This window comes from Rhinopithecus bieti, unplaced genomic scaffold (assembly GCF_001698545.2).
Source record: "Rhinopithecus bieti isolate Rb0 unplaced genomic scaffold, ASM169854v2 scaffold_26977, whole genome shotgun sequence".
NCBI classification, from domain to species: Eukaryota; Metazoa; Chordata; class Mammalia; order Primates; family Cercopithecidae; genus Rhinopithecus; species Rhinopithecus bieti.
In genome coordinates this window covers 328,578-353,640 of record NW_016812360.1, presented here as the reverse complement: position 1 = coordinate 353,640, position 25,063 = coordinate 328,578, and the positions used below count along the sequence as shown (strand labels likewise).

Here is a 25,063-nt window from a genome sequence, read left to right as displayed (position 1 = left end):
TTGATCAGATTCATTCAGTTTTTTGGCAAGAATACATCGTGGGTGGCTGTGGGTACATCACGGGAAGTTAAATATTTCTTGCCATCTGTTTCTCTTTGTAATATCAGCAGCCATTGACTATGATTGTCTAGATCCATTATTTCATTAGTGGCTACAAACTGGTGATAATTCTGTTACTTTTTGGTACTAGAAAACTTTAAAGAAAAACTTTCCCTCATCGACTATTTTCTTAGGCTGGAAAAACTGCAGAGTAAAGGCTGTTTATATAATAAAGGCTTTGTTCTTTGTCTTCTTACGAGTTTTCAAAATAATTAGTTGGCTCCCTAGAATCCTCCAAAAGTGACCAATGAGGTGTTTTGTTTTGTTGTATCATTATAAAGTAATACATTGAGACATAATTGATATGTTTCAATCTCTGCAGTTACTGTTTTCATTGATGGCATATATATCCTGAACTTTAGCAGATAATGCTAAGTTCATTTTTCAAAGTGGTTGTATCAATTTTATACTCCCAAGAACAGTATATTTTTTGAAGCATACTTGGTATTTTCATACTTTACTTATTTTGCAAATATGATTGGAGTATAAGGGTGTATTATTGTGGTTTCACTGCTATTTCTTCATTTTAAAACATTTAGGACATGAAGTACTGATATTGTACTATAGATGAGTATAACTTAGCTGTCTTGTATTTTCCCAAGATATTTACTACTTCTTTCTTAATTCTCAGTATAATTATAATTTAGGTTTCAATCTACATCTATGATGATGATGATGATGATGATGATGATGATTACATTTTAGAGACAGAGTCTTGGTCTGTTGCCAAGGCTGGAGTCCAGTGGTACCATCTTAGCTCACTGTAACCTCAAATTCATGGCTCAATAGATCTGCCTGCCTCAGTCTCCTGAGTAGCTAGGACTACAACAAGCACGTGCCACCATGCTTGGATAATTTTTCATGTTTTTTTTTTTTTTTTTTTTTGTACACAGGGTCTCTCACTGTGTTGCCCAGACTGGTCTTGAACTCCGCAAGTGAGACCATGTGGTATTTGGTTTTATGTTTCTGAGTTAGTTCACTTAGGACAATGGTCTCTAGTTCCATTTGTGCTACTGCAGAGGACATGATTTCATTCTTTTTTATGGCTGTCCAAAAAGAGTTTGTGCAAGCAATCCTGTCTCAGCCTCCCAAAGCTTTAGGATTACAGATGTGAGCCGCTGTACCTGAGTGTATATTCATTATTTGATATGAGTACAATCATTACACATAATTTAGTTCACCTTGTATGTTTATTTTACCTTTCTTCTACCTCTTTTTGTTTTTCATGGAGTCAATAATTGCCTTTTTTAATTCATTAGTTTCCTATGTATATATATTACTAATTTTTCTAATAGAACTATAATACTATCCTCAATTTTGCCAAACATCAAATAATCTATTAATTTTCCTTCTTTTTTCTTTTTTGTTTGTTTGTTTTGTTTTGTTTTGAGACAGAATTTCACTCTTTGCCCAGGCTAGAGTGCAATGGTGCGATCTCGGCTCACCCTGCAACCTCTGCCTCCGGGGTTCAAGCAATTCTCCTGCCTCAGCCTCCCAGGTAGCTGAGATTACAGGCATGCGCCACCACGTTTGGCTAATTTTGTATTTTTAGTAGAGACAGGGTTTCTCCATGTTAGTCAGGCTGGTCTTGAACTCCCGACCTCAGGTGATCCGCCCGCCTCGGCCTCCCAAAGTGCTGGGGTTACAGGCGTGAGCCACTGTGCCTGGCCTTCCTTTCTTTCTTTCCTTCCTTTCCTTTCTTTTCTTTCTTTCCTTCTTTCTTTCCTTTCTTTCCACCCTGGGGACATCGGAGAGCCTTCCCTCCTGCCTCAGTCTGGTTTCACTGTGCTCTTGACCTATTGCAGAGCTGTTGCGTTGGGTTCTCATTCATTGTTCTTGGAATTCTTTTTGCTCTTCCTTTGTATTAAATCCTGTTTCACCCTTCTCAAGAAAGAGAAATACTTACCTAATTATTCAGATTTTAGTGTGTAGAGTTGCTGTGGTTAAAAGTTCTTAGGAAAAAGTTATGACTGGTGTTCTCTTCTGTCCTTCTCTTCCATGGTGGGAAATGGGGTGGATGGCCTGGCAAGGTAAAGGGAATGGATAAATGATTGAATGGTAGAGATGTTGATAGAAGGACCAAAGGCCCAGCTATCTTTCTCTCTTCCTTTCTGCCAAGGTACTTCGAGTTTGGGGTTAAAGCACCAGCTGTAGCCCAGAGGAACCCCACAGTAAGCAATGGGACCAAATGCTCTCTCTTGTTGTAAGTGTCTTTTTTTTTCTGGTTCCATTTTTCATGTGTCTGGATGACAATCTTGAGATCATAATTGCAGCATCTTAGATTCAGTCTTGGATGTAATGGGGGAAGGGCATGAGGTGGGCCAGTATTGGAAGAAAGCAAACATGGTTTGTTCTGAGACTAGTACAAGTAGTTTAGGAAAAATGAATATTTGTGTAATGGAAATTTTTCTGCATTAACATTTGAGGCCATGTGGATAGCTAACAGTAAATATTACTGTGCCTTGATTTTTCCATGTCCCTTTTGTATTTATTGCCCCTAAGAGAAAACTTGTGGAGAGGACTAGCTATGATTTGGGAAAGAACTCTTGAATTCTGTGGTCCCTTGGTCAAAGTACCGTTTTATTTTTTATTTTATCATTTTATTTTAGATTCGGGGGGTATGTGTGTTTGTTTGTTAAATGGGTATATTGCATACTGGTGGGACTGGGCTTCTAGTGTACCCAATACCCAAATAGTGAACATAATACCCAGTAGGTTATTCTTCAACCCTTGCTCTCCCCCACCTCCCCACTTTTGGAGTCCCCAGCATCTATTAGTTCCATCTTTATGACCATGTGTACCCATTGTATGGCTCTCATTTATAAGTGAGAGCATGCAGTATTTGCTTTTCTGTTTCTGAGTTAGTTCACTTAGGACGATGGTCTTCACCTTCATTCGTGTTGGTTCAAAGGACACGGACATGATTTCTTTCATTTTTATGACCGCACAAAGTACCATTTTTTTCTTTTTTTCAGACGGAGTCTCATTCCTTCACCCAGGCTGGAGTGCAGAGGCCGATACTGGCTTAAGTGATTCTAGGTTCAAGTGATTCTCCTGCCTCAGCCTCCTGAGTAGTTGGGTGCATGCCACCATGCCTGGTTAATTTTTGTATTTTTTTTTTTTTTGAGACAGAGTCTCACTGTATTGCCCAGGATAGAGTGTGGTTGTGCAATCTTGGCTCACTGCAACCCCCGCCTCCAGGGTTTAAACGATTCTCTTGCCTCAGCCTCCCAGGTTGCTGGACTACAGGTGCCCACCATCATGCCTGGCTAATTTTTATATTTTTAGTGGAGATGGGGGTTTCATTATGTTGGCCAGGCTGGTCTTGAACTCCTGACCTCGTGATCTGCCTGCCTCCGCCTCCCAAAGTGCTGGGATTACAGGCGTGAGCCACCACACTCAGACGATTTTTGTATTTTTAATAGAGACAGAGTTTCACCATGTTGGCCATCCTGGTCTTGAACTCTTGACCTCAAGTGATCCACTTGCCTTGGCCTCCCAAAGTGTTGGGATTACAGGTGTGAGCCCCTGCACCTGGCCTAAAGTACCATTTTAATAGTCCTGCAAATCTATCTTTTCTAACACACTTGATTTAATCGGTTAGATTGTCTCAAGGATTACAATATGGTGTTAAAATTGCCTTCTTGTCTGTTATATCCTTTTGAGATGTTAGGACTTAATAGTAGCCAATTAAACAATCAGAACTTTCCTGTGTAGAAAATTTGAAGTTCTCTAAATGGTCTAGAACAAGTGTCCCATAGCAAGAAACAAAAAATAATCTTTGCATTGCATAGCTGTTAAATTTTATAAATAAATATGGAATAGATGATGGAGCAGTGCCGAAATTCATTTTTCTTGGTTGCTAGTTTAAGAATAAATCAGGCTCAACAATGAAAAAGACACTTGCCCCCCAAAATCATTTGTTGAAGCCCTAACCCCCATTGTGACTGTATTTGGAGAGAGGGCCTTTAAGGGACGAATTAAGGTTAAATGAGGTCATAAGGGTGGGGCCCTAATCCAGTATGACTGGTGTCCTTATAAGGAGAGAGGCATCAGGGATGTGCTCACCTGGAGAAAAGGCTATCTGAGGACACAGAAAAAAGGGAGCCATCTGCAAGCCAAGGAGAGGGGGCTCAAGAGAAACCAACTCTGCTGACACCTTGTTCTTGGACTTCCACCCTCCACAACTGTGAGAAAATAAGTTTCTGTTGTGTAAGCCACCCATCTATAGTATTTTATGGCAGCCTTAGCTGACTAATGCAGATACATAACTCACTCAAAAAATGAACAAAATTTGCATTTAAAAACGTAAAAATGTCCGGACATGGTAGCTCATGCTTGCAATCCTAGCATTTTGGGAGGCTGAGGCGGGCAGGCTGCTGGAAGCCAGGAGTTTGAGACCAACCATGGCCAACATGGCATGACATGTCTTTCCTAAAAATACAAAATTTAGCTGGGCATGGTGGTGCACGCCTGTAATCCCAGCTAGTCAAGAGGCTGAGGCATGAGAATTGCTTGAACCCGGAAGGTGGAGGTTGCAGTGAGCTGAGATTGTGCCAATGCACTCCAGTCTGGGTGACAGAGCAAGACTCTGTCTCAAAAATAAATAAATAAATAAATACATACATACATAAATAATGAAAATGGCAGTTAAAAAAGTTGCAAAATGTAAAATATGCTAATTTTAGTAATAATTATTTGAGTCCTTTATATGTCGCAAGCTAGGCGTAAATACTGTCTCAATCCATCACCCATACAAACTGGAGGCTTTGAATAAAGTGTCATTCTCTACTAAGTGTATCCAAGGCTTTGTACTTTTCTTGCAACATTTCTTTAAAATTATTTCCCAATAAATTTAAAAAAATATATAAAAGGATATAGATGATGACCTGAAACAATAAACCCCCACCCCACAAGTTTTCCCAAACTGAGGATATGCAACTCAGATTGAATGTGTATATTTATTATAATCTCCAAAATAATTTCACTTGGTACAACTGCTTCTTAAAATCATATCAATATCAGGCTCAGAATTTAATTACAACCAAGCAATTCACAAAAACACTTTGAGCAACAAAACATGCTTAATATTTCTTTGAGAAAGATCCTTCAAATATGTGTACAGCATCACTGGGAGTTACACAAAACTGTTACAAGGTGACCATTAAGTGCCCCAAATCTGCACTTCTGATATATATGAATGGCTAATGTAACCACATTTGGGAATCTTTACATCTCAAAATAAAGCTCTTTCTGATGCAACTTGCCATCCTTTAAAATTTTAAAGGATATTCTTGGTAATTCCTTAGGAAAGTAAAACTACACACACTTTCAGAGAAACAATAAGCTGCTTAGATTTTTAAATTTTTTTATATTATACACTTTAATTATGGGTTATTTATTAAAGACTTTAAAAAATTTGTTATGTTTTAAAAGTACCAATTAGTGAGGGAAAAGTTGAAAACATTTACCAGCATGTTAGGTTCTCCTGAAATCACAGTTTTCTGGATAAATACATGTAATATCACTAAACAATTTTCACTATGTATTTTATACATAGCCTGGAAAGAATAACATTTTGGACTATAATTTTCACATCTTAAATAGTATTTTTTTCTTTATCCCTTTGACAATACTAAACTCTTTCTCCTAAAAATTTATATCTATTTTATAGATATCAATCTTACCATGAATTTTCAACTTTGACTAGAACTTGTTTATGAAAAATATCTAACATCTGCAACTTCAGCTGGTTATACTGGAAGGAGAGGGCTTGTGATAATTTTATTATACCTTGTATTAACAATAAACCTTCTCACAGAGAAGAAAATACTTTAAATACCTTAAATCATATGTACAACAATAAAAATTCACATTTCATGCTTTAGTGAGACACTTGAATCATCCATAAGGCAGTCCTCATAGTTTACTGGAATAGAGCCTTTCTAATATCTGGGCCTCTGCTGTGTGCCAAACACCACGAAGCTCTGGATGTTAGGAAAGCAGCCAAACTTCTGCCATCCTCCTATCCAGTAGAAAAACTGAGGGTAGGTCTTCCCAGCCATCAAGTTGTGACCACAATCCTCTGTCATAGTAGGGTATTAACTGACGTGCTGCAGGCCTCAGGACCCATGTGAGTCAACTCGATTGTTTGCAAAGTGCTCAAAAGCCAGGATGTTCTCTAATGTGAGTTGTAGGATGATGATAGCCCTTCTGAGCACAGCTAAATGTGACATGTATGTGTCTATTGCACAGGATTTTATAAGGGTCCAGAAACAGTACTGTATTTCTTTCCTTACCTATTATATACATTTTTCTGATAAGTTCAGTGTTTCACTGGGAAATGTGACTTGCAGGGAGCTCCCCTTAGGGGCAGGCCCAGCCCTGCCGCTCTCACCAACCTCATCCACCAGTAAGACACTCTCTGAGTCCTGACCCTGTGAAGAGTCTGAGGTCTCTGATATTCGCAAAGTCCTCAGCGAGGTGGTGTCTTTCTGGGTCAGGCCCATGCCAGGAACACCTGGAAGCAAATTCCTGCCTCCAAGGCCATTTTCACTGAGGTCTGGCAGTGAGAGGTCTGGCAGGAGGGTCTGAGATGTACTGCTGATCTCCTTCAGCTCCCGGGAGAGGAAGGAGCGAGAGTGGCCTGACATGGCAGAAGATGTCCTGCGACTGTCTGAGCAGTGCTGTCCGGAGCGCTCTCTGCGGGATCCGCCAATGCGACAGAAGAGGCATTTGATCTTCTCTATTGCTTTACTGAGCACTGTCTTTCTCAGGAGGATATATATCCAGGGGTCTAGGATCGGGTTCACAGAAGCAATTCGGATGGCCTGCAAATCTGGATTTTTACTGACTTCTCGCTCCAAACTTGGCTGATATAACTGGTTGACGAATACTCGCACCTGCATAAGTGAGATCCGCACCATTTAGATTTCATCATTCATCAGTTGGGAAAACATATAAATGCTATGTCTACCTTAGCAATATTAAGAACCTGCCTTCATTTCTCACGTTCCAGGAAAAGAGGAAGCTACATAACAAGCCTCAGAAAAACCAGTCATGGCTGGGTATGGTGGCTCACGCCTGTAATCCCAGCACTTTGGGAGGCCGAGGCGGGTGAATCACTTGAGGTCAGCAGTTCCAGACCAACTTTTACAACATGGCGAAACCCCATCTCTACTAAAAATACAAACATTAGGCTGGGTGCGGTGGCTTACGCCTGTAATTCCAGCATTTTGGTAGGCTGAGGTGGGCGGATCACAAGGTCAAGAGATTGAGAACATCCTGGCCAACATGGTGAAACTCCATCTCTACTAAAACCACAAAATTTAGCTGGGCATGGTGGCATGTGCCTGTAGTCCCAGCTACTCGGGAGGCTGAGGCAGGAGAATCGTTTGAACCCGGGAGGTGGAGGTTGTAGTGAGCTGAGATCACGCCACTGCACTCCAGCCTGGCGACAGAGCGAGACTCCATCTTAAAACAACAAAAACAAAACAAAAATTAGCCAGGTGTGGTGGCACATGCCTATAATCCCAGCTACTCAGGAGGCTGAGGCAGGAGAATTGCTTGAACCCAGGGGGGCAGTGGTTGCAGTGAGCTGAGATCGTGCCACTGCACTCCAGCCAAGGCCACAGATCTAGAATCTGTTTCACAAAAAAAAAAAAAAAAAAAAAAAAAAAAAAAGAAAAGAAAAAGAAAAGAAAAGAAAACCAGTCATTGCAAAATGCAATTACATGTTCTGAGTTAGTATGGCTTTAACATTTTTGTAACTATCTTATGATTATCTTCCCTAGAGCAAAGACAGTATACAAAAATGCAATGTGAGTACAGGTCACATATGTATAAAGTGTTCTTGAGAAACATTTTATTAACTTCATTTCTGCGAGTGCTTTTAAGTTTTTGTAACTCTAATGAAGTAACTTTTTTCTCCCCAAAGCTACTGATTTCTCTTATTCCATCTGTCATTTTACATAATTTAAAGGGAACTCATTTTATAAGTCAGTTAACCATCTAATCATCAGAATAAGGCCAGATTCTTTTATTTTAGTTTAGAAAGAATATGCTGAACAGTTTTACACCAACAGCAGGATCTCCTGTCACCCAGAATGACCACAGAATAGTTTTTATTTTCTCTATGACTCTGTTCCCCAGTTATAGTAAACACGATGGATGAGTAGGAATTTGCTAAATTTAGAAGGAAGGACATCACATTTCAAATAGAGGTAGCTCCATGTGCAAAGTCATGGAAGGATGAAATGATATGTCAACATATGGGAACTTCAAATGATTCAGCGAATGGAGCATGAATTTGTGTAAACTTACATGATGATTTTATTCCTTAGAGGAAAATGCATTTGTTAAATGTACATGTATATATTTTTTTGAAACCAGGTCTCACTTTGTCGCCCAGGCTGGAGTGCAGTGGTGTAATCATTGCTCACTGCAGCCTTGAGCTCCTAGGCTCCAGCAATCCTCCTGCCGTAGCCTCCTGCGTAGCCAGGACTACAGGTGTGTGCCACCGTGCCTGGCTAACTTATTATTTTTGTAGAGATGAGGTCTTTCTATGTTGCCCAGGCTAGTCTCGAACTCTTGAGCTCAAGTGATCTGCCTGCCACAGTCTCCCAAAGTGCTAAGATTACAGGAGTGAGCCACCATGCTCAGCCTCAAATTCACTCTTAAAGTATTATTATTTTTTGCCTAGATATTACTTCTAATTCCACTGTGATCATTTATATAAAAATCTCATCTGCAATTCATATAGAAATAGTAGGAGTAATTCACATAGAAATAGTAGTATAGAAATAAAAATAATTGCCATCTATCTTTAGTAATTATTTACTAATTATTTCTTGCCTTTAGTAATTATTTTAGGTTAGGGAGAAGAGGTTGAATCTCACAGTCAAGGAAGATACACAAAAACCATAAAAAGGAGCAAGAAGAACTCACAAAAGCATAGCTGGAGCCATTTAACTAGGGGCAAATATCTCTAACAAGACTTGAGGACATTGCTGCCTTACTATATACAGCATAACAATGAATGACTCATGGTGTATGAATCACCTGGAACAGGGATAGTTTAGTTGAGGCTGGTGTCAGTTCACAATGGAAAAGGCGATTCATTGACCATTTGCATGCGTTCTTTTGGCACTTACTAGATGTAACAATATTTGGGTCGGGATATTTCAGAAAGATTTTCAACAATTTGGATAAAAGAAGGAAGTTTAAAATATTTGAAGAAATACATTTCATGAACCTGCAAAATTAAACTTATATTACATTTATTCCAGAACGATACTGGATCAGTAAGGTAGAACTGCATTTCTATTTCTTCCTTAACGGGAATTTAGATCTTAATTAGCTATAGGTCTCTGATACTCTATCAAAAGATTTTTGTTCATTTCATTTGTTGTTGTTTTGTTTTGAGAACTTACACTCATTGCAAAATCTGACCTAAACTTATTTTGGCAGCAAAAACTGAACTGAACAGACTGTGAAGCCATTTAGTTCAATTTATTCCACTTAGAGTGAATATTCTATGTTCTGGTCCAGGAGTACTGTTCCAATTCTGATGAGGATATTACATATTTTGCAATATATTATTGATTACTTCTCTAAAAGCCAAGAAATTCTAAATTCTGAAACTCATCTGCCCCTAAATATTTTGGATATGGGATTATGGGCCTGTAAATCTCAGAGAATAAAACAGTCAAAGCCTCTAACCAAGATGAAATTAATATCTTGATATTTGGAAGACAGCTAAATCAAGAATGAACTGGAATGAACATCAGTATGTAATATAGCCTCTTAAAATACTTTTAGAAACTATGCTGGGATAAATGATAGTTACAAGGCAAAGCATACTTGATTAAAAAAAATCTTTACTAATAGTAAAATAAAAATAATAAAATAAAAAAAATAAATATTTTACTAGTTAAATAAAGCATCTTGGTTTCTTCCTTCCATAAGCTTTGTGGTCTTCAGCTATGTCTGGAAACTCAGCAGTTCCCTCAACTGTACAGGTCTTTTCTCAGATGAGGTATTTGTTACTGAGACCCAGAGCTTTTGAGGAACTTAGGATGTCCCCTGCCCTGTTGGTGGCAATCTGGTCTGGACCTCCATGTTGCCTTTTCTGTTCTACCAGTCTGGCTTTCTGTTTAATCATTATTTCCTGACAATGGAGTTATTGGTAAAAAGCATGAGGTCTACATTTTATTCCCATCACGTACTATGTTCCTAAGGGTAGAAGAAATGATGGATTTAAATCTGTTGGTATCAAGTCCTGTGTGTGGTCTCTGGAAAAGACCTACGGCCGGGTTTATGTGAACTTGAGCCTTCAAGCCTCCAGGTGGCAGTGTTGCTCCACTCGAGAGTTTCTGACCCTCCCTCCCTAATAAGCACTGTGTAAAGCCATCTCCGAGACTCGCAGAACAGAATTTTGGTTAAGTCTGAACCTGACGTTTCTGAGATTTTTGACACTGAAAATGTTTCATTGCTGGTTGCTTCTCCTGCGACAACCTCAAAGGAAACATAGCTACTACTGAAAGGAAGAAAATTTTTGAACACTTAAAATGGAATTTGTAGCCAAAGAAGTACATTAGGAGTTAGCATTTTAAAATTTCTGTGGCCTTTTAGAAAGGTCGGAATGTTGTAAAACAATAATAGGTTGTCATAATCAAAGGTGATGAGAAACAAGGAAAGAATCATTTCTGTGCCTCATCTCATCCACAGCAGCAATGGATTTTGACTAGTATAGGAGGGAATGAAAGGAGGCTATATTAAAAGTATATTAAAATTATAGAAATGGGGGAGGAAAAGTTTACAATTAGTCCAGGCCACTGAACCTGGTCATTCATGTCTTTTCAATAAAGGGGAATTCACAGGGTAGCAAAAGTATGAGTTTAAAGAGCAAAAGTTCAAATTCGGGTAAAAACATCCTCAAAAGTTGGTCAAATTGAAAAGAATCAATATGAGTTTTACTTTGCAACATATCTCAATTGAGACTTACTTCAAGTAGGGAAAGAAAAAAGACAAAACAAACAAAAACTCCATGCATCTTGCAATGTTTGAAAACATATAGCAACCTCTGCTTCACTTTAAATGGGCTACTTGACTTGCTGTTTCCAAGAGGGCAGGGACAACCACAGTTGAGATGGGAACATCTGGAGTAGTGCTTCAATATCTTGTGAGCAGGTGAAAGCACTTTTTGGAATTCTTGTCTAACAGGCCCTATATGTTACACGACTAAACAAGTTCAGGCAGTTTTCAGTGTTGGAAGAGTGTGTTGCTGATAAAACTGAACCTCTGAGTCAGGAGGGAAAAAATCATTTAAAAAACTCACTGAATACAGCTGGGCGCGATGGCTCAAACCTGTAATCCCAGCACTTTGGGAGGCCGAGGCAGGTGGATCACCTGACATCGGGAGTTTGAGACCAGCCTGACCAACATGGAGAAACCCCGTCTCTACTAAAAATACAAAATTAGCTGAGCGTGGTGGTGCATGCCTATAATCCCAGCTACTTGGAAGGCTGAGGCAGGAGAATCGCTTGAACCCGGGAGGCGGAGGTTGTGGTGAGCTGAGATTGTGCCATTGCATGCCAGCCTGGGCAACAAGAGGGAAACTCCATCTCAAAACAAAAACAAAAACAAAAAAAACTCACTGAATACTAATGACATATCTCCTTTCTTGCAATTTTAAGTCTTTTTCTTAGTAGCTGCTGCTGTGTACATGTGGTTTGTTGTTAATATTGGCATATTACAATATTCTAAATTATTTTATTTTAGAAAGAGTCTCACTCTGTCACCCAGGCTGGAGTGCTGTGATACAAACATGGTCATTGCAGCCTCAACCTCCTGGACTCAAGCAATCCTCTAGCCTCAACCTTCCAAGTAGCTGGGAAAGCAGGCACATGCCAACACACCAAGCTACATTTTAAAAATTATGTTATTCACACCTTTTTAGGATGATTAGAGATTAGGGTTCAGGAGCAGTGGAACATAACTTGGAGAAAATGCAATCAGTTCAGAAGAAGATGTGGTGACAAGAAAGCTGTAAGGAGGCTATATGCTATAGAGATAGATGCCCTAGGTTTGGAAGCAAACAAGCCTCTGTTCAAATCCTGGCTCCACTCCTTATAACATATGTACAAATGATCAAAGTGCTTAGCACAGCGCCTATCGTAGAACAGATATGTTGGCTCTCATTACGTTTTTTGAACCCATATGTGGAAGCTTGCCCAGTGTGGAATATATCAATAATTTGAAAACTGTAGCTTAGAGGTAGCTTTGGGATATAGTTAATAATATGGTATCAAAAACATGTACTTCCTACTTAATAATCTGTTTGCAGGGAATGTTGAAGAAAGAATGTTGAACTCTTGATTAGACAGATTTAGTAATCGACTGTCAAAACAGTAGTAATGCTTTCCAATAAGTGACAAGATCTGTAGCTGGATTTGAATGTGTGTGCTACTTGTTCTGTTCCAAGCACACAAAAGGAATTATCTGTATGTGCTCAGTTATCCCACTGCCTTGTGAAGAGTCCAAGATTGACACAGCTGTTACTAGAAGTTCTTATCACTTTCTTTTTTTCAAGTAAAGAATAGTGGAAAGAATTCTTGACTGGGTGGTGTGTAGGAGAGCTTGGTTCTTGTTCCTTCTAGGCCACTAACTGGCCATTTGTAGAAGGCAAGTTAAATCTCTACAGGCTTTATAGGTCAACATCTACACTGAATGTTTCTTTTTTATTTTGTTTTGTTTTGTTTTTTAAAGCTCTCACATTGAATATTCTAATAGGAGACTACAAGAATCACTTCAGCGCTGAGGAAAAAAAAACTTGTTAGGAGATATTCAATACAAACAAATTGACAGGTCAGCAAAGCATGGTGAAATGAGCATTAGATGAGGACTCACCTATAGCTACCCTGTAAGTTGCAGAATGATATAAATTCTTCATTTGCAGCTGGGAAAACTGAGGTGTAGAGAGAGTGAAAATACTGGTCAGCCCTACTTTCTCCTTAGAGCTTTTCAAGATTCAAATGAAATGCCACATGTGGAAATAACTTACTTTTATGTAACTCAATAATCTTCAAGTTACTACTACTGGGTCTACAATTTCATGTTATGACTTAAAACTTGCTTCTGGGCATCACAATTTTTTAAACTTAGCCAAATTTATTTGAACAAATCTAGTCTTTTAGATTCTGTTGTAGTCATACCCAAATTTATGGCATTTCTCTTGTATGTATAGATGTGCTTCACACTCATCTGACATCCCATCAGTTGTTTTATGACTCCACTTCCAGTTTGCCTACAGTAAACAAAAGTATATCTATTTACAAAGTTTTCATCTGTCCTTATAAACTTTTGCTGATCAAATGCTGGTGAAAGCTTTATAGAGATGACTAGTTTACAGTAAGGAACCAAATAAACACTCACAGGAAATATTTTCCTAAGGATCTAAGTTTTACTTCACCAAGGCAGAAGATTAATCAAATTAGCCATTCTGCCCCTGGCTGAAATAAATATTTGTTACTTCAGAGTTAAAAAACAGAAGAAACAAGTAAGCAATAAATACAGTTTTGGGTTGCTTGTGTATGGGGGAAAATGCCCTTCCAAACCCTATAGTAACTGTTTAGCCCTGAGGCAAAATGTTTGATTATAATAATCATGTTAATATTCATTAGTTACTGAAAAATTAGGCACTAGAAATTCATCTAGCTACAGCATTTAGCACCAGGACCTTAAGGGGCTGTCTTGCTTGCATATTTCTAAAGAATGCAATCCTTTTTCTTTATCTGAAATGTAGACTCTCACTTCTTGTTCTCACAAAATTTTGGAAGTTCTCACTTCCAAAATACTCCTATATTTAAAAAACCCCTGAGACTGGTTATAAATAGAAGAAAGGAGAAAATGACAAGAACCACCTACCCATTACATCTTATCATGTGATGTTCCTTGTAGATCATACTGACACCTTCTCTGATCATTAATTATGACCCAGTTCAAAGAATTCTGAAGTTTCAGCACAGTTCCTTATATCCACAACTAATTTCCCAATCTTTCTCAAATTTCCACCCAATCTTAGCTGTATTTATGAAACATGTATATTTTGGATAGCAAATTAAATTTTATTTTTTATACTAAACTCAATAGCAACCCCCGTCTAAGAGCTGTAGTTCTTTCTTCCCTGGTGTCCAAGAGGCAAAACCTTGGCTGCTTTTCAGTGGCTGCTTGTTTTCCTTATGTATTATATCAAGCTTTCTGAAATTCCAAGTAAGCTATATTTGCTTTGTTAGCCTTTCCAAAGCATTTAAAATGATTCCAATGCTTTGATTTTCCTTAAATGGGATTAGCAACCACTTGATTCGATAAAATTAGATGCTTCATTAGTTTCTTTGGAACTGAAGATAGGCTCATCTGCTTTCAATATCAGAGAGTTCTGACCTTTAATCTTAATTTACAATATGAATAGGAAAACATGAAAAAAGAAAGTTGTAAAAGGAAGCCAAGGAAAACTGTATTTGCAGAAGGGTTTTTGATTATTTCAGTAATTCCTGAATTGCTGGGGGGTAGTATAATGAACCCATCATTTATCACTGATTTATAAACTGATTCTGAAATTAGATTTTATACCCAAAACTAAGGGCGACAAACTGATGCCACTGCTATTTGTAGGATTCCTTATTTCTCACAAAGCTACATAAATACTTGACTAATGGGATTACTTCTTAATTGAGCTAGTTTCAATTTTCAGGTTAAGATTACTTAAAATTTACAGCATGTTACTAACATTATACAGGTGGACAGTATTTCTTGTTAGTTAAAATGTGGTTAATCTGCAAACCACAAATACAGCTCCTATAATTTCTTGCCTCTAGGTCCTCAAATAATTTCAAGGCTTTGTGTAAGGGCCCTGAATCTTAGGTCCAGGTCTACCACTTCAGTTCACGAGGTGAATTAAGCCTTTGTATGTCTCTCTAGATGTTAGAAGAAAATAATTCATCCGTGGCTGTGCAGAAATCCATGGCTTTACAGGCTTACTTCCAACCAAAACACATATAAAGTATGTGCATGTTGCTAACCTTCTAGCTCTAATTCCTCTGTCCCTTTAAGTGGATGTTCTGAAAATAACAACCATTGACTTTGTCATTTACTGTTCTGTACAACACAAGGCAGAGGCCCAGGAACAGGGGCCCCATCAGGAGCAGAGTTGTTTTTGTCCAAAATCTCACTTTATTCTAGGTTGCCATTACAGACAGTAAAATGTATTTATGTGGCTCAAGTGTGACTTAACTCTGTAAATTATATTGGGTCCTGGAATGGCTTAAAGGCTCTTATGGCCAATTATATTTATTACTGTTTATACAAATTGGTAAGAAGCTACTGTATTCTGGCTCTCAGCCCCCTCTAAGTTCCTTCCATTTACAGTCACTTTTATCAGAGATATAATATTTCTACACCAAAGATCCCTGGACAGTATTAATAAGGAAAAGGAAAGAATAATAGCCCATTACATTTTATTTTCTCTTGTTCCCAATAAGCATAAGAAAAAGCAGTTATCTCTTTTTGAGTTGGTAGTTTAGAATTTCCAGGAATGTGGGGTTTTGGAAGATGGAAGAACTCATAACTAGTTGCTTTCAAGAGAAACTCTAGATAAAGTATTGCATTCTTCTGCCCGTCTGCTTCTGGTGCATTCCATTTTAGTCAGAGGCAAAGTAGAGAACTAGGTAGGGTTTGAACCTTTCTGTTTATCATATTTTAAAAGTTAATCCAAAGGCAATTCTTAAAAGATGAACTAAAAATGAACTGTACCAAAACTCCAACCCACGCTTTACAAAGGCCAAAATGAGAAATGTTCTAGGAGGGAGACGTGATGTAATAACACATGAGCTGGGTCTGGCCTCAGACAGCCTAAGATCCATTACAAGGTGTAGAGCTTTGGCTTGAAGAAATGAAGACAGCCATCTCTAAACCTCGGTTTCTCTAAAATGGTACTGTTTCTTGCACAGTTGTAGAGAATTCAAATCCCATATCCCATGTATACCAGCTTTTCCATAATTAGTCACCCTGAGAAACTTTGCTTTCCTGGCCTACACAGAATGAAAGAAACTGAGTCTGGACCCTGCCCTGTGTATGAATTAGAATTTGTGTGCTTTAAGCTGCCCTCCCAGGGCACACCATGGTAGAGCAGGGAGCCTAGCTTGACTGTGTAGATTTGGCTGGATTATTTTAAGCATATCATTCACTCCCTCAGTGAAGTGAGGGAGTTAGACTAAAACACCTCTTGATATCTCTTCTAGCTTTAAAATTCTACGCAATCCACGGGGGAAAAAAGTAAAAAAAAAAAAACAAAAAACAAAAAACAAAAACACTTGCATAAATCAAAACACCAAAAACCCCACTTTCCTTAGAAATGGTTTACAACGAACAGATCACCATCCCTGACGTTTCAGGTTCTGCAGTTCACAGTTGACAGTTCACAGTACGGAGGAGTGGGCTAAGTTACACTACAGCAGGTTCCCCTCCACATCTAACAGAGGAAGTAGGGGGTTTTCTTGGAAGACTCGGCCAATGTCAGGCAGCAAGGGGTAAGGGCTGTCCCGGTAGAGAAAAAAACCCAGGCTTTCGGGAACATAAACTGGGGGATGTAGGGGCAAAGCACCTGCTAAATCTCATTAGGACTGGGACTTCAAAGACGGTTGGGTCCGCTCTGAGAAACAGTGTGGGAATCCCAGCCCCGATCTAAAGGAGACACGTTCACTGCCAAAGACTGAGAGGGAAAGCTGGGAGCGGGGAACGGAGGAGGGAGGTGGATGCGAGAAAAGGGCCGGGTGGGGCCCCAGCCCTGGTCACTCACCACGAGCGGGATGGAGCAGATGAGCACCACCAGGGAGGTGGCAATGAGTAAGATGACCATCTGGATCTCGGCGCCCGCGATGCGGCGGAAACTCCGGCGGCGGCGAAAGTCGCTGAGGCGCGGCAAGCCTGGGGAGGCGGCGGGGTGGCCCCGGGAGGCAACCGGGGTCACAGCGGTCGCGGCCGCATGGTGCTGCTCGGTGCCCAGCGAGGTGCGGCGCATGAACTGGCGGTGCATGCGGAGCAGCGCGCCGCACACAAGCACGTTGCAGAGGACGGTGGCGAGAATGAGGAAGGAGCTGAAGCCCGCGTACATGTAGGAGTAGGCAGCGTGCGCCGTCACGTTGGTGGTCCAGTCGATGAAGCACCAGGTGTCTGGGTACTGCAGCCGCGAGCTACCGAGGCCCATGTTGGGCAGCGCGCAGAAGAGCACGTTGGAAGCATAGACTGCAAAGAGTGTGAGGCCCGCCAACCGCTTGTCCACGTAGTGGCTGTAGAAATAGGCGTGGTTGATGGCCAGGTAGCGCTCTACACTCATGGCGCAGATGATGCTGAGGCCGGACAGGCTGAAGAAGAGCAGAATGAAGGTGCTGTACTCGCACAGCGGCTGGCCCCCGGGCCACTGGCCCTTCATATACGTGGCGATGGTTACCGGGCTCACCAGCAAAGTGCCCAACAGGTCGGTGACAGCCAGCCCACATACCAGCGTGTAGAAGGTCGTCTCCTTTTGCTCCTTGCGCGACTTGCACAGCACCACGATGGCCACCAGGTTGCCCACCACCCCGAAGATGAACATCACCGCCGGGATGGTCACCGGGCTGTTCAGCCGGTCGGGGCTCAAGGAGGTGGACGCATTGACCCCGGGAGTGGACATGATAGTGGCTGCGGTGCGCAGCCTTGGAGTGCAAGGCTGGGTCTGGGGATGGCAGAAGAGAGACAAAGCTGCCGTGAGCGGAAATTACCACTTGTAAGGTGTTAGACCCGCGCCCAAGAAACGAGCCAAGGGGAGCAACTCGATCCTACTTTCTGGATTGTAGCCACTTACCAACTGCGGCCACCAAAATCTCTAGGCTCCTGATACGTCCTGCCAGCAGCACACTCTTCCTGACATTAATATTTATAAACTGATTCTCCCATTCCTCTTCCTCCCCCCAACCCAACTCACTCCATTGCCAAGATGAATAAGAGCCATCTCAAGGGAAAAGTAGCTCCCTAGTTCTATTCCCGATAGATGCTGAGTCAATGAAATGCTCACTGAAAACAAGTTACAAAAGCAATTTGGAGAGCGCGCTCTTCCCTTCTTGGCTCTCTTCGGCGAGCGCCGCATCTCCGCGTTCGCTACCCGTTGACCCCAACGCCAACCCAACGCCATCTCACCTGTAGCGGCAGCAGCGGCGGCAGCCTCGCGAGCTCCCAGGGTCAGCTCTCAGATGTCCTGGCCCGCCTCCAACCTGCTTTCACCTTGTCCCGCTCAGTCTGGAAATTGCCAAACCTTCGGCTTCTCAGAGCCGATCTCAGTGGCTGCCGATTTTTGGACACTGAGGTCAGAATTGCTAGCTTTCAAAAACGGGAAACAAGAGGGGCAGCTGGATGGGTCAGGGAAAAATGGTGCTGGATTTCTTGTTCGCTATTTGTTTTTTCCTTCAAAGACGAGTCCCAGCTTTGCAGTGCCCGCCGGTCTTGTCCGCTGGAGGACAGCGTTCAGGTGTGAGGCCACGCGCGCAGGTGGCGCGGAGCCTCGGTCCCCAGTTCTGGCCGCCCTCTGCCCCAGCCACCGGCAGCACGGGCGGCTACCGGAGTTTGCGGCTGCCGCTGAGGCCGCTCCTGGCTACCTGGGGGCGGCTCGGGGTCCACTCTGCCCGAGGCTCTGGCCTGGGGCTGTTCATCTTCCTCTCGGGCTGCCGGGCGTGGAGCTCCGCTCTCGCCTTTCCACCCTCTGTACAAACTTTTCTCCTCCTCCAAGTTTCCCTGGCGGAGGCGGAGGCAAACCGTGCGCTACCCGGACGCCCATTGGCCGGATTGGAAGGGGGCGGAGCGCGTCCTCCCTGGGCGCCGCTGGGGAGCCCGGCGGGGGGCGGTGTCCGGGCTGGGGAGGGGCGGGGCTGGGCTGCGCGGGGCGGGGTGGCTCCCGTGGTTTTCCCGCCCTCTGAGCTGCGGAGTGGGAGCCGGGAGGAGACCCTGGGAAGCCCCGGTGCTTTCCCCGGCTACCGCTTAGCGGCTTCTGAACTCGGCTTCCAGAGGGGCCGCCACTGAAACCAGCGACCCTTTCCGCCTTGCTGCCTGCCACTTGGAGTGGACTATTTCTTGAACCTCCTGCCCGCGGGCCGCAACATCTAGGTCGTGGAAGAGAGGGCAGTTACTTTAGCATTCTACCTAGGGTTGGCCGAGAAAGGAGGAGAAATAGGGTGTCTGTGTTCGCTAGCGCGTGCGCCCCGGGGTTAGACTTGGGTGCGCCCAGCGGACGTGGTAGGTGGGTGGGTGGGTACCAGGTTGGGCGGGGAAATAACGAAGAATCCATCCTCTCACCATAAAAGGAGTTGGAGTCATTTGGCAGTGACCGGGCTGCGGGCTGCGCTTGGTAGGGCACCCCAGGCGAAAAAGAAAAAAAAAAAAAGAAAGAGGAGGAGACAGTGACTGCAGCCTCTCCCGGCGCAGGTGGCAGAACCTTGCCGCTTTCGAGAGGTGGAGCCTTGGTGGGGTTGGGAGGACTGCCTAACTGCGGTCTTTTTCTCCATTCTCTTTCCGGGGAACTTCTCCGCCCTGAAAGGGTAGAGTGAGCTTCCTGCCTTCGGCCTTGTTAAACTCGTTAGACCCCATTCACCATAAATCGTTTGAAAGACTAGTGGAGGGTGAGAAGGGGGTTTGAAAGTCACCGGAGTAAAGGAATTCTCCAAGCACCACCTCATGATTAATTCTTGGAAAAGCCTGTTTGCGCGGCCCTTACAATTAGTTTGACTTGTCTAATGGTGAAGTTTTCTCTGTACTCCTTCTACTCTGTTTTCTAAAACTAGAACTAAAACTTAAAAAATTGTAAAATTTCATGGTGTAATTAAAACCCCTTTACCATTTTTTTTTTTAAAGTAAAATTGTGTGGCCCTATTTCACAATTTAAATTCCTGGAAAAACCTCTTCCCATCTGCAGTGTACAAGCATTTTAACATATGTCTCCTCACAGGGTAAGTACATAACTGGATTCTTTTATATGATAAGCAGGTACCCATTTCTTAAATGTTATTTCTTGAACAAACCTCCTAACTGGTTCTTCAGTTGGTCTCAGCAACACATGGGTAATAGGAGAAACTAAGAGGGCTTTCCGATTTCAAGTAATTACAGGTAATAAAATATCCAGAATCATATTTACTTGCATAAGGCACTATATGGATATATTAAAATAGAATTGTTCTGTTTATACTATTAATATCAGAAGGAAAAATACATATTTGTTAGCCAGTATTAAAAAGATTGATGGTGATTGGTCATTTTCTTAGAACCTTCTTTTAATCAGCACTCTAACTACTTCTGTTGTCGATGCTTCCTTTGAACAGTAACCTCTAGGACTGTGTCAGCACAGAAAACAAATCAACATTAGAAAAAAGGAAACTGCACACTGCGCCATTCCTCACTAACCACATTGCTTTGCTATCACTCATGTCAGTTGCTTGTCAGTAAATATGTGGAGGGGAGGTTGGGAAGTTCCTTATACTCACTGCTAATACAAATATATTTTTTTTCAATTTTCTTTCCATATGAAGCTTATAAAAGAGAAAACAATTGGTTGCTATTTATTAATTTAAGTATGATGAAGAGTATATTACATATAAAAACAGACGCTGCTGAGATAATTAATAACTGTTACAGGTATTAGCATGTCATTGACAAACCAGACTTGTTATCAATTGAGCTGTTCTTCTTACTAGTCCTTTGAATTTTCTTTCTACAGTAGCTTTAGGAAGAAGAAAAGTAAATAACCTAATGCTCAATACTAACAAATTGTAATGAGGTTTATCTGTAGTCTCTTTTGTTATGTGATTCTTAAAACTTAAATGTAGCTTTCAAAAGTAGAAGTTGAAAGTTTCGGTAACAAATTATTTTATTTTCTTAGTTTGAAAAACTGGGACAGTAGAGTTCAGTTTCTCTCACACTCTGCCAGGAATTTGCATTGCAAAAGGAAAGGAAGAATTGCCATAATTATGTGGGCAATTCTTGTCATTGTTTTCAATGAAAAGATTTTTATTCTAAGCACTTTTAAAATTCTCTCTCGCAGTTTCTGCCACAATCCCTGCTTCTCTACGCTGGAAGACCCCAGTTCAGTTCTTAAAAAACTGTCATTAAATAGCTCTGAAGGTTTGCCTACTCCAGGAACTGTCTGATCAGTTTGATTGCTCTGTTCTAGCTAATTATTTGACTACTTTTTGAGTAAACATATTCAGGTGGGAACCCATTTGTAAACAAAGGCTGCTTGGGAGCTAGTAATCACTTTTAGTTTTCCTTGGATCAAAGGAAATATGGGACAGACAGGACCTGGGCTCAGCCAGCAGGAGTGGGGTGAGAAAGGGGATCATTTCCAGGAGGAAGAAGCAGGATGAGTCAGATCTGGCCTGGACCCCTTCCTGAGCCACAGCTGGCAGGATCTTAGAGCATTCCTGAAGCACTAATATTCATGTAGCAAAGCCTGTGCAAATTGTGTTTGCTTTTGTCTTTCATGACAGGCCATGCAGAGACTCAAAACAGAGTGTGAAAGGCGCCCATCAGGTACAAATAACAAAGTACCCTTGGACACATTTGCCCTCCACAGGCTCATCCAGTTGGTTCAGTGGATTACAAATATGGCATTCACCTAACCCTAAAATGACTGCCCTCCCTTTTTAGTGGTACATTTCAAATGTCTGGCCTCTTAATTATTTTCATTTTCTAAGCATTTTCTAAGCATGATTTTCATTTTATGCTGAGTCCAATGCCTGGAGCTGACACCTATCAGTGCTGTGATTAACTCCCCAGCATCTTCATGTGGCGATAAACTATTGCTGTGGAGGCTGGCCACTACCTACTGATTGCTTCAGGCTGCCCTGACAGCCTGCTCTGACAATTACACTCCTCAAAGTAATAGCTTTCTGTTCTTTTTTTCTGCTGTCTCCCCTTTTTTCCCTCCAGTTTCACCACAACCCCATGTGGATTGGACCAATGGGCAAAGAAAGGAGATTATTTACCTGCAGTGGCCCTCCCCCCTTTTTTTTTGAGATGGAGTCTCGCTCTGTCACCCAGGCTGGAGTGCAGTGGTGCGACTTAGCTCACTGCAACCTCTGCCTCCTGGATTCAAGCAATTCTCCTGCCTCAGCCTCCTAAGTAGCTGAGATTACAGGCATGCGCCACCAGGCCTGGCTAATTTTGTAATTTTAGTGGAGATAGAGTTTCACCATATTGGCCAAGCTTGTCTCGAACTCCTGACTTCGCGATCCACCCCCGCTTCGGCTTCCCAAAGTGCTGGGATTACAGGCATGAGCCACCACGCCCGGAGTGGCCTACTTTTGAAGATACAAGTGGAGAAATAAAGTCTTACTAGTTCAGAAGTCTCCCTACAGGAGGAAGGACCTTCTGATTATATTTCAGTTTCTTCTCATACCCAAATTGCTGTATGTTTTAGCAATGTGGAGGATGCACAGAAACTTCCTGGCTTAATCAACAACAGCAGCATCACCTGTAGCTCATGTTAGTTTATCACTTTCCATAGCACTTTGACACTTGTGTTCTCATGCGCTTTTATTAGCAACCCCCTGAGGAGGTTAGGTAGGTGTGACAGAGACTGCTGTTTCACCAAATCTTGTTTCCATTTCCTCTGGAACACATAGCTGGGTATTATTTCCCAAACTGACTTCCTGTGGTGAGGTGCAGCTCATGTGACTGAATTCTCACCAGGGGAATAGAGGTAGAATTGATGTATACCACTTCCAGGCTTGGTCCCTAAAAGACCCTGGTCCTCTGTGCTATCTTTCGTCCTCTGCCAACATAGTACAGGTCCCGGGTATATGGCAGAACCACTAGATAGAAGGTGACTTGGCCTCTGAATGCCTGTATGGATCTCATTCCAATCCCAGCAGCCCTCACTGGATGATGAAGTGAATGAGAAATAAACCACTGAGATTTGGGGGGCCTCTTATTTCAGCAATTAGCCTATGCTGACTAATTTAGTACGGTTGACATCATCTTCCTTCAGTGAGTGAGAATGTGGGCACAGAGATTTTACGTGGCTTGTTCAGAGTAACAAGAATTAGTAAGAATAGCTGAAATTTATCCAATGCTCAGCCTATGTGAGACATCATGCTAACTGCAACATGCATATGCTGTTGAATTCTCACAGCAAACCTATGAGGAAGGTACTAGGCAGTCAGATGCCCCTTTCACAGATGAGCAAACCAAAGTTTGGGTAATGAATACTGGGAGTGTTTTTTTTTTTTTTTTTTTTTTTTTGGCAGGGTCCCAATCTGTCACCCTGTCACCCAGGCTGGAGTGCAGTGGGGTGATCTTGGCTCACTGCAGCCTTCACCTCCTCGGCTCCAGTGATCCTCAGCCTTCCAAGTAAGCCAGGACTACAGGCAGGTGCCACTATGCCTGACTAATTTTTGTATTTTTTGTGGAGATGGGGTTACCCCATGTTGCTCAGGCTGGTCTCGAACTCCTGAGCTCAGGAGATCCACATGCCTCCACCTCAGAAAGTGATGGGATTACAGGCGTTAGCCACCACACCCAGACCAGGTGTTGTCAGTTTTGAAAGGCTGCCCAGCAGCTGAACTCCTTTTCTGTTAGTAAGAATCCTCCATTGCATAATATTATTTGGAGGCAAGACCTAGCCTGCCATGAGAGAAGCTAAATGGGCTGGATTTTCTCCTTCCATCCCCTGCCAGGGCTTGAGCATATGACCTTTGCTTGGCTTATCAGATACCACTGGTTTAGATATTTAATCTTGAAGGAGTGGCACAAAGACATAAGAGCAATTTCAGAAGTCATTCACAGCAGCAGTTTGTCTGGGGCTCGTGGTGTCAAGGGTCCTGTAGTAATGGCTGTTGGTTGAGGCATGCTAACTACTTGGTTAGGATGGTGCGACCTTGGCTGAATTTCCTGCTGGCAGCCTTCCTGTTGACTCTTTGTGTAATTGGTTGTCTTTCCAATAAATTACTTTCCTACTTATATTGACCATGCTCAGTTTCTGTTGCTTACAAATAATAAGCCTACCCAAGACAGAAAAATTGAGTAAACTCTCTAAGATCACAGTTCTGATAAATGGTAGAGCAAGGATTTTAATCTAGGTCTCCTTGATCCCCAAACCTGTACCCCTAACCTCTATGTATCTTAACCTAAACTCGACCTTGAACCACATAACTCTTAGTCCTCTTTTTTCTCCCTCATTGCCTTTGGGATAGAGATAATCTGGGTTCAAGGCCATAGTAGGTAAGTTGCCTAAGGCTTAATAAAAAGGAGTTTTCATTAAATGGATCATTTCAAAGATTAAGTAATATAATACAAATAAGATGTCTGGTACATAATAAAACATTAAAAATTTTAGCCTATTATTAATTATGTTTTCAAAATTCACTTCTAATGATTGTATAATTAGTTTTTGGCCATAACGTATTTAGAGGGCATTGTGATAAATTGAATATATATAACTTTGATGGAACTGATTTTTGCCTGGGCCTAACCCCAAATATCCAAAGACTGGTTGTGTACGTAACCACAAAGAAGGAATTAAGATAATTATTTTGATAACTTAGACAACCCCTCCCTTCCTTTTGATGAGAAGGAAAGAATTACTTTCAGTGAGATTATTTCTATTACCTACTTACACTGCATAAATTCAGTAAGATGATTGCTTAGGGGCACATTTAGTATTGACTATGTAATTACAGTGTAGCTGTTACAGAGGAAAATTAGTGAATTTTACCCCAGACACAGAATTCACCTGGTTTTCTCCCAGAATATGTTTCTAATTTTTAATTTTGAGATGTCTGTAAGAAAAACGGAGGCACATTTATTTGGAGAGATGAATGCGAATCTGCCTGGAAACAAGGAATGAGTATGATGGCATTAAGGGGGTGGGGTGGGGTGGGGTTGGGGG

The 25,063-nt window shown here is 41.7% G+C and overlaps 1 protein-coding gene across 1 annotated transcript; it reads right to left on the bottom strand.

Moving 5' to 3' along the window:
• Positions 1 to 5,041: 5,041 nt before the first annotated feature.
• PTGER4 (prostaglandin E receptor 4) lies at positions 5,042 to 18,878 on the bottom strand. Its single transcript, XM_017896014.1, has 3 exons — positions 18,331 to 18,878; positions 16,955 to 17,869; positions 5,042 to 7,001 (listed from the first exon to the last, which is right to left on the bottom strand). Exons 2-3 carry the CDS (start codon positions 17,825 to 17,827, stop codon positions 6,402 to 6,404), a joined length of 1,473 nt encoding a protein of 490 aa, XP_017751503.1. The 5' UTR covers positions 17,828 to 17,869; positions 18,331 to 18,878; the 3' UTR covers positions 5,042 to 6,401.
• Positions 18,879 to 25,063: the final 6,185 nt, after the last annotated feature.

Coding starts and splice junctions, on each gene's coding strand:
- PTGER4 (XM_017896014.1), bottom strand. CDS start 17,827: ATGTCCACTCCCGGGGTCAATGCGTCCACCTCCTTGAGCCCCGACCGG. Junction 7,002..16,954: donor TCTGCTCCATCCCGCTCGTG/GTGAGTGACCAG, acceptor TCACTTATGCAG/GTGCGAGTATTCGTCAACCA.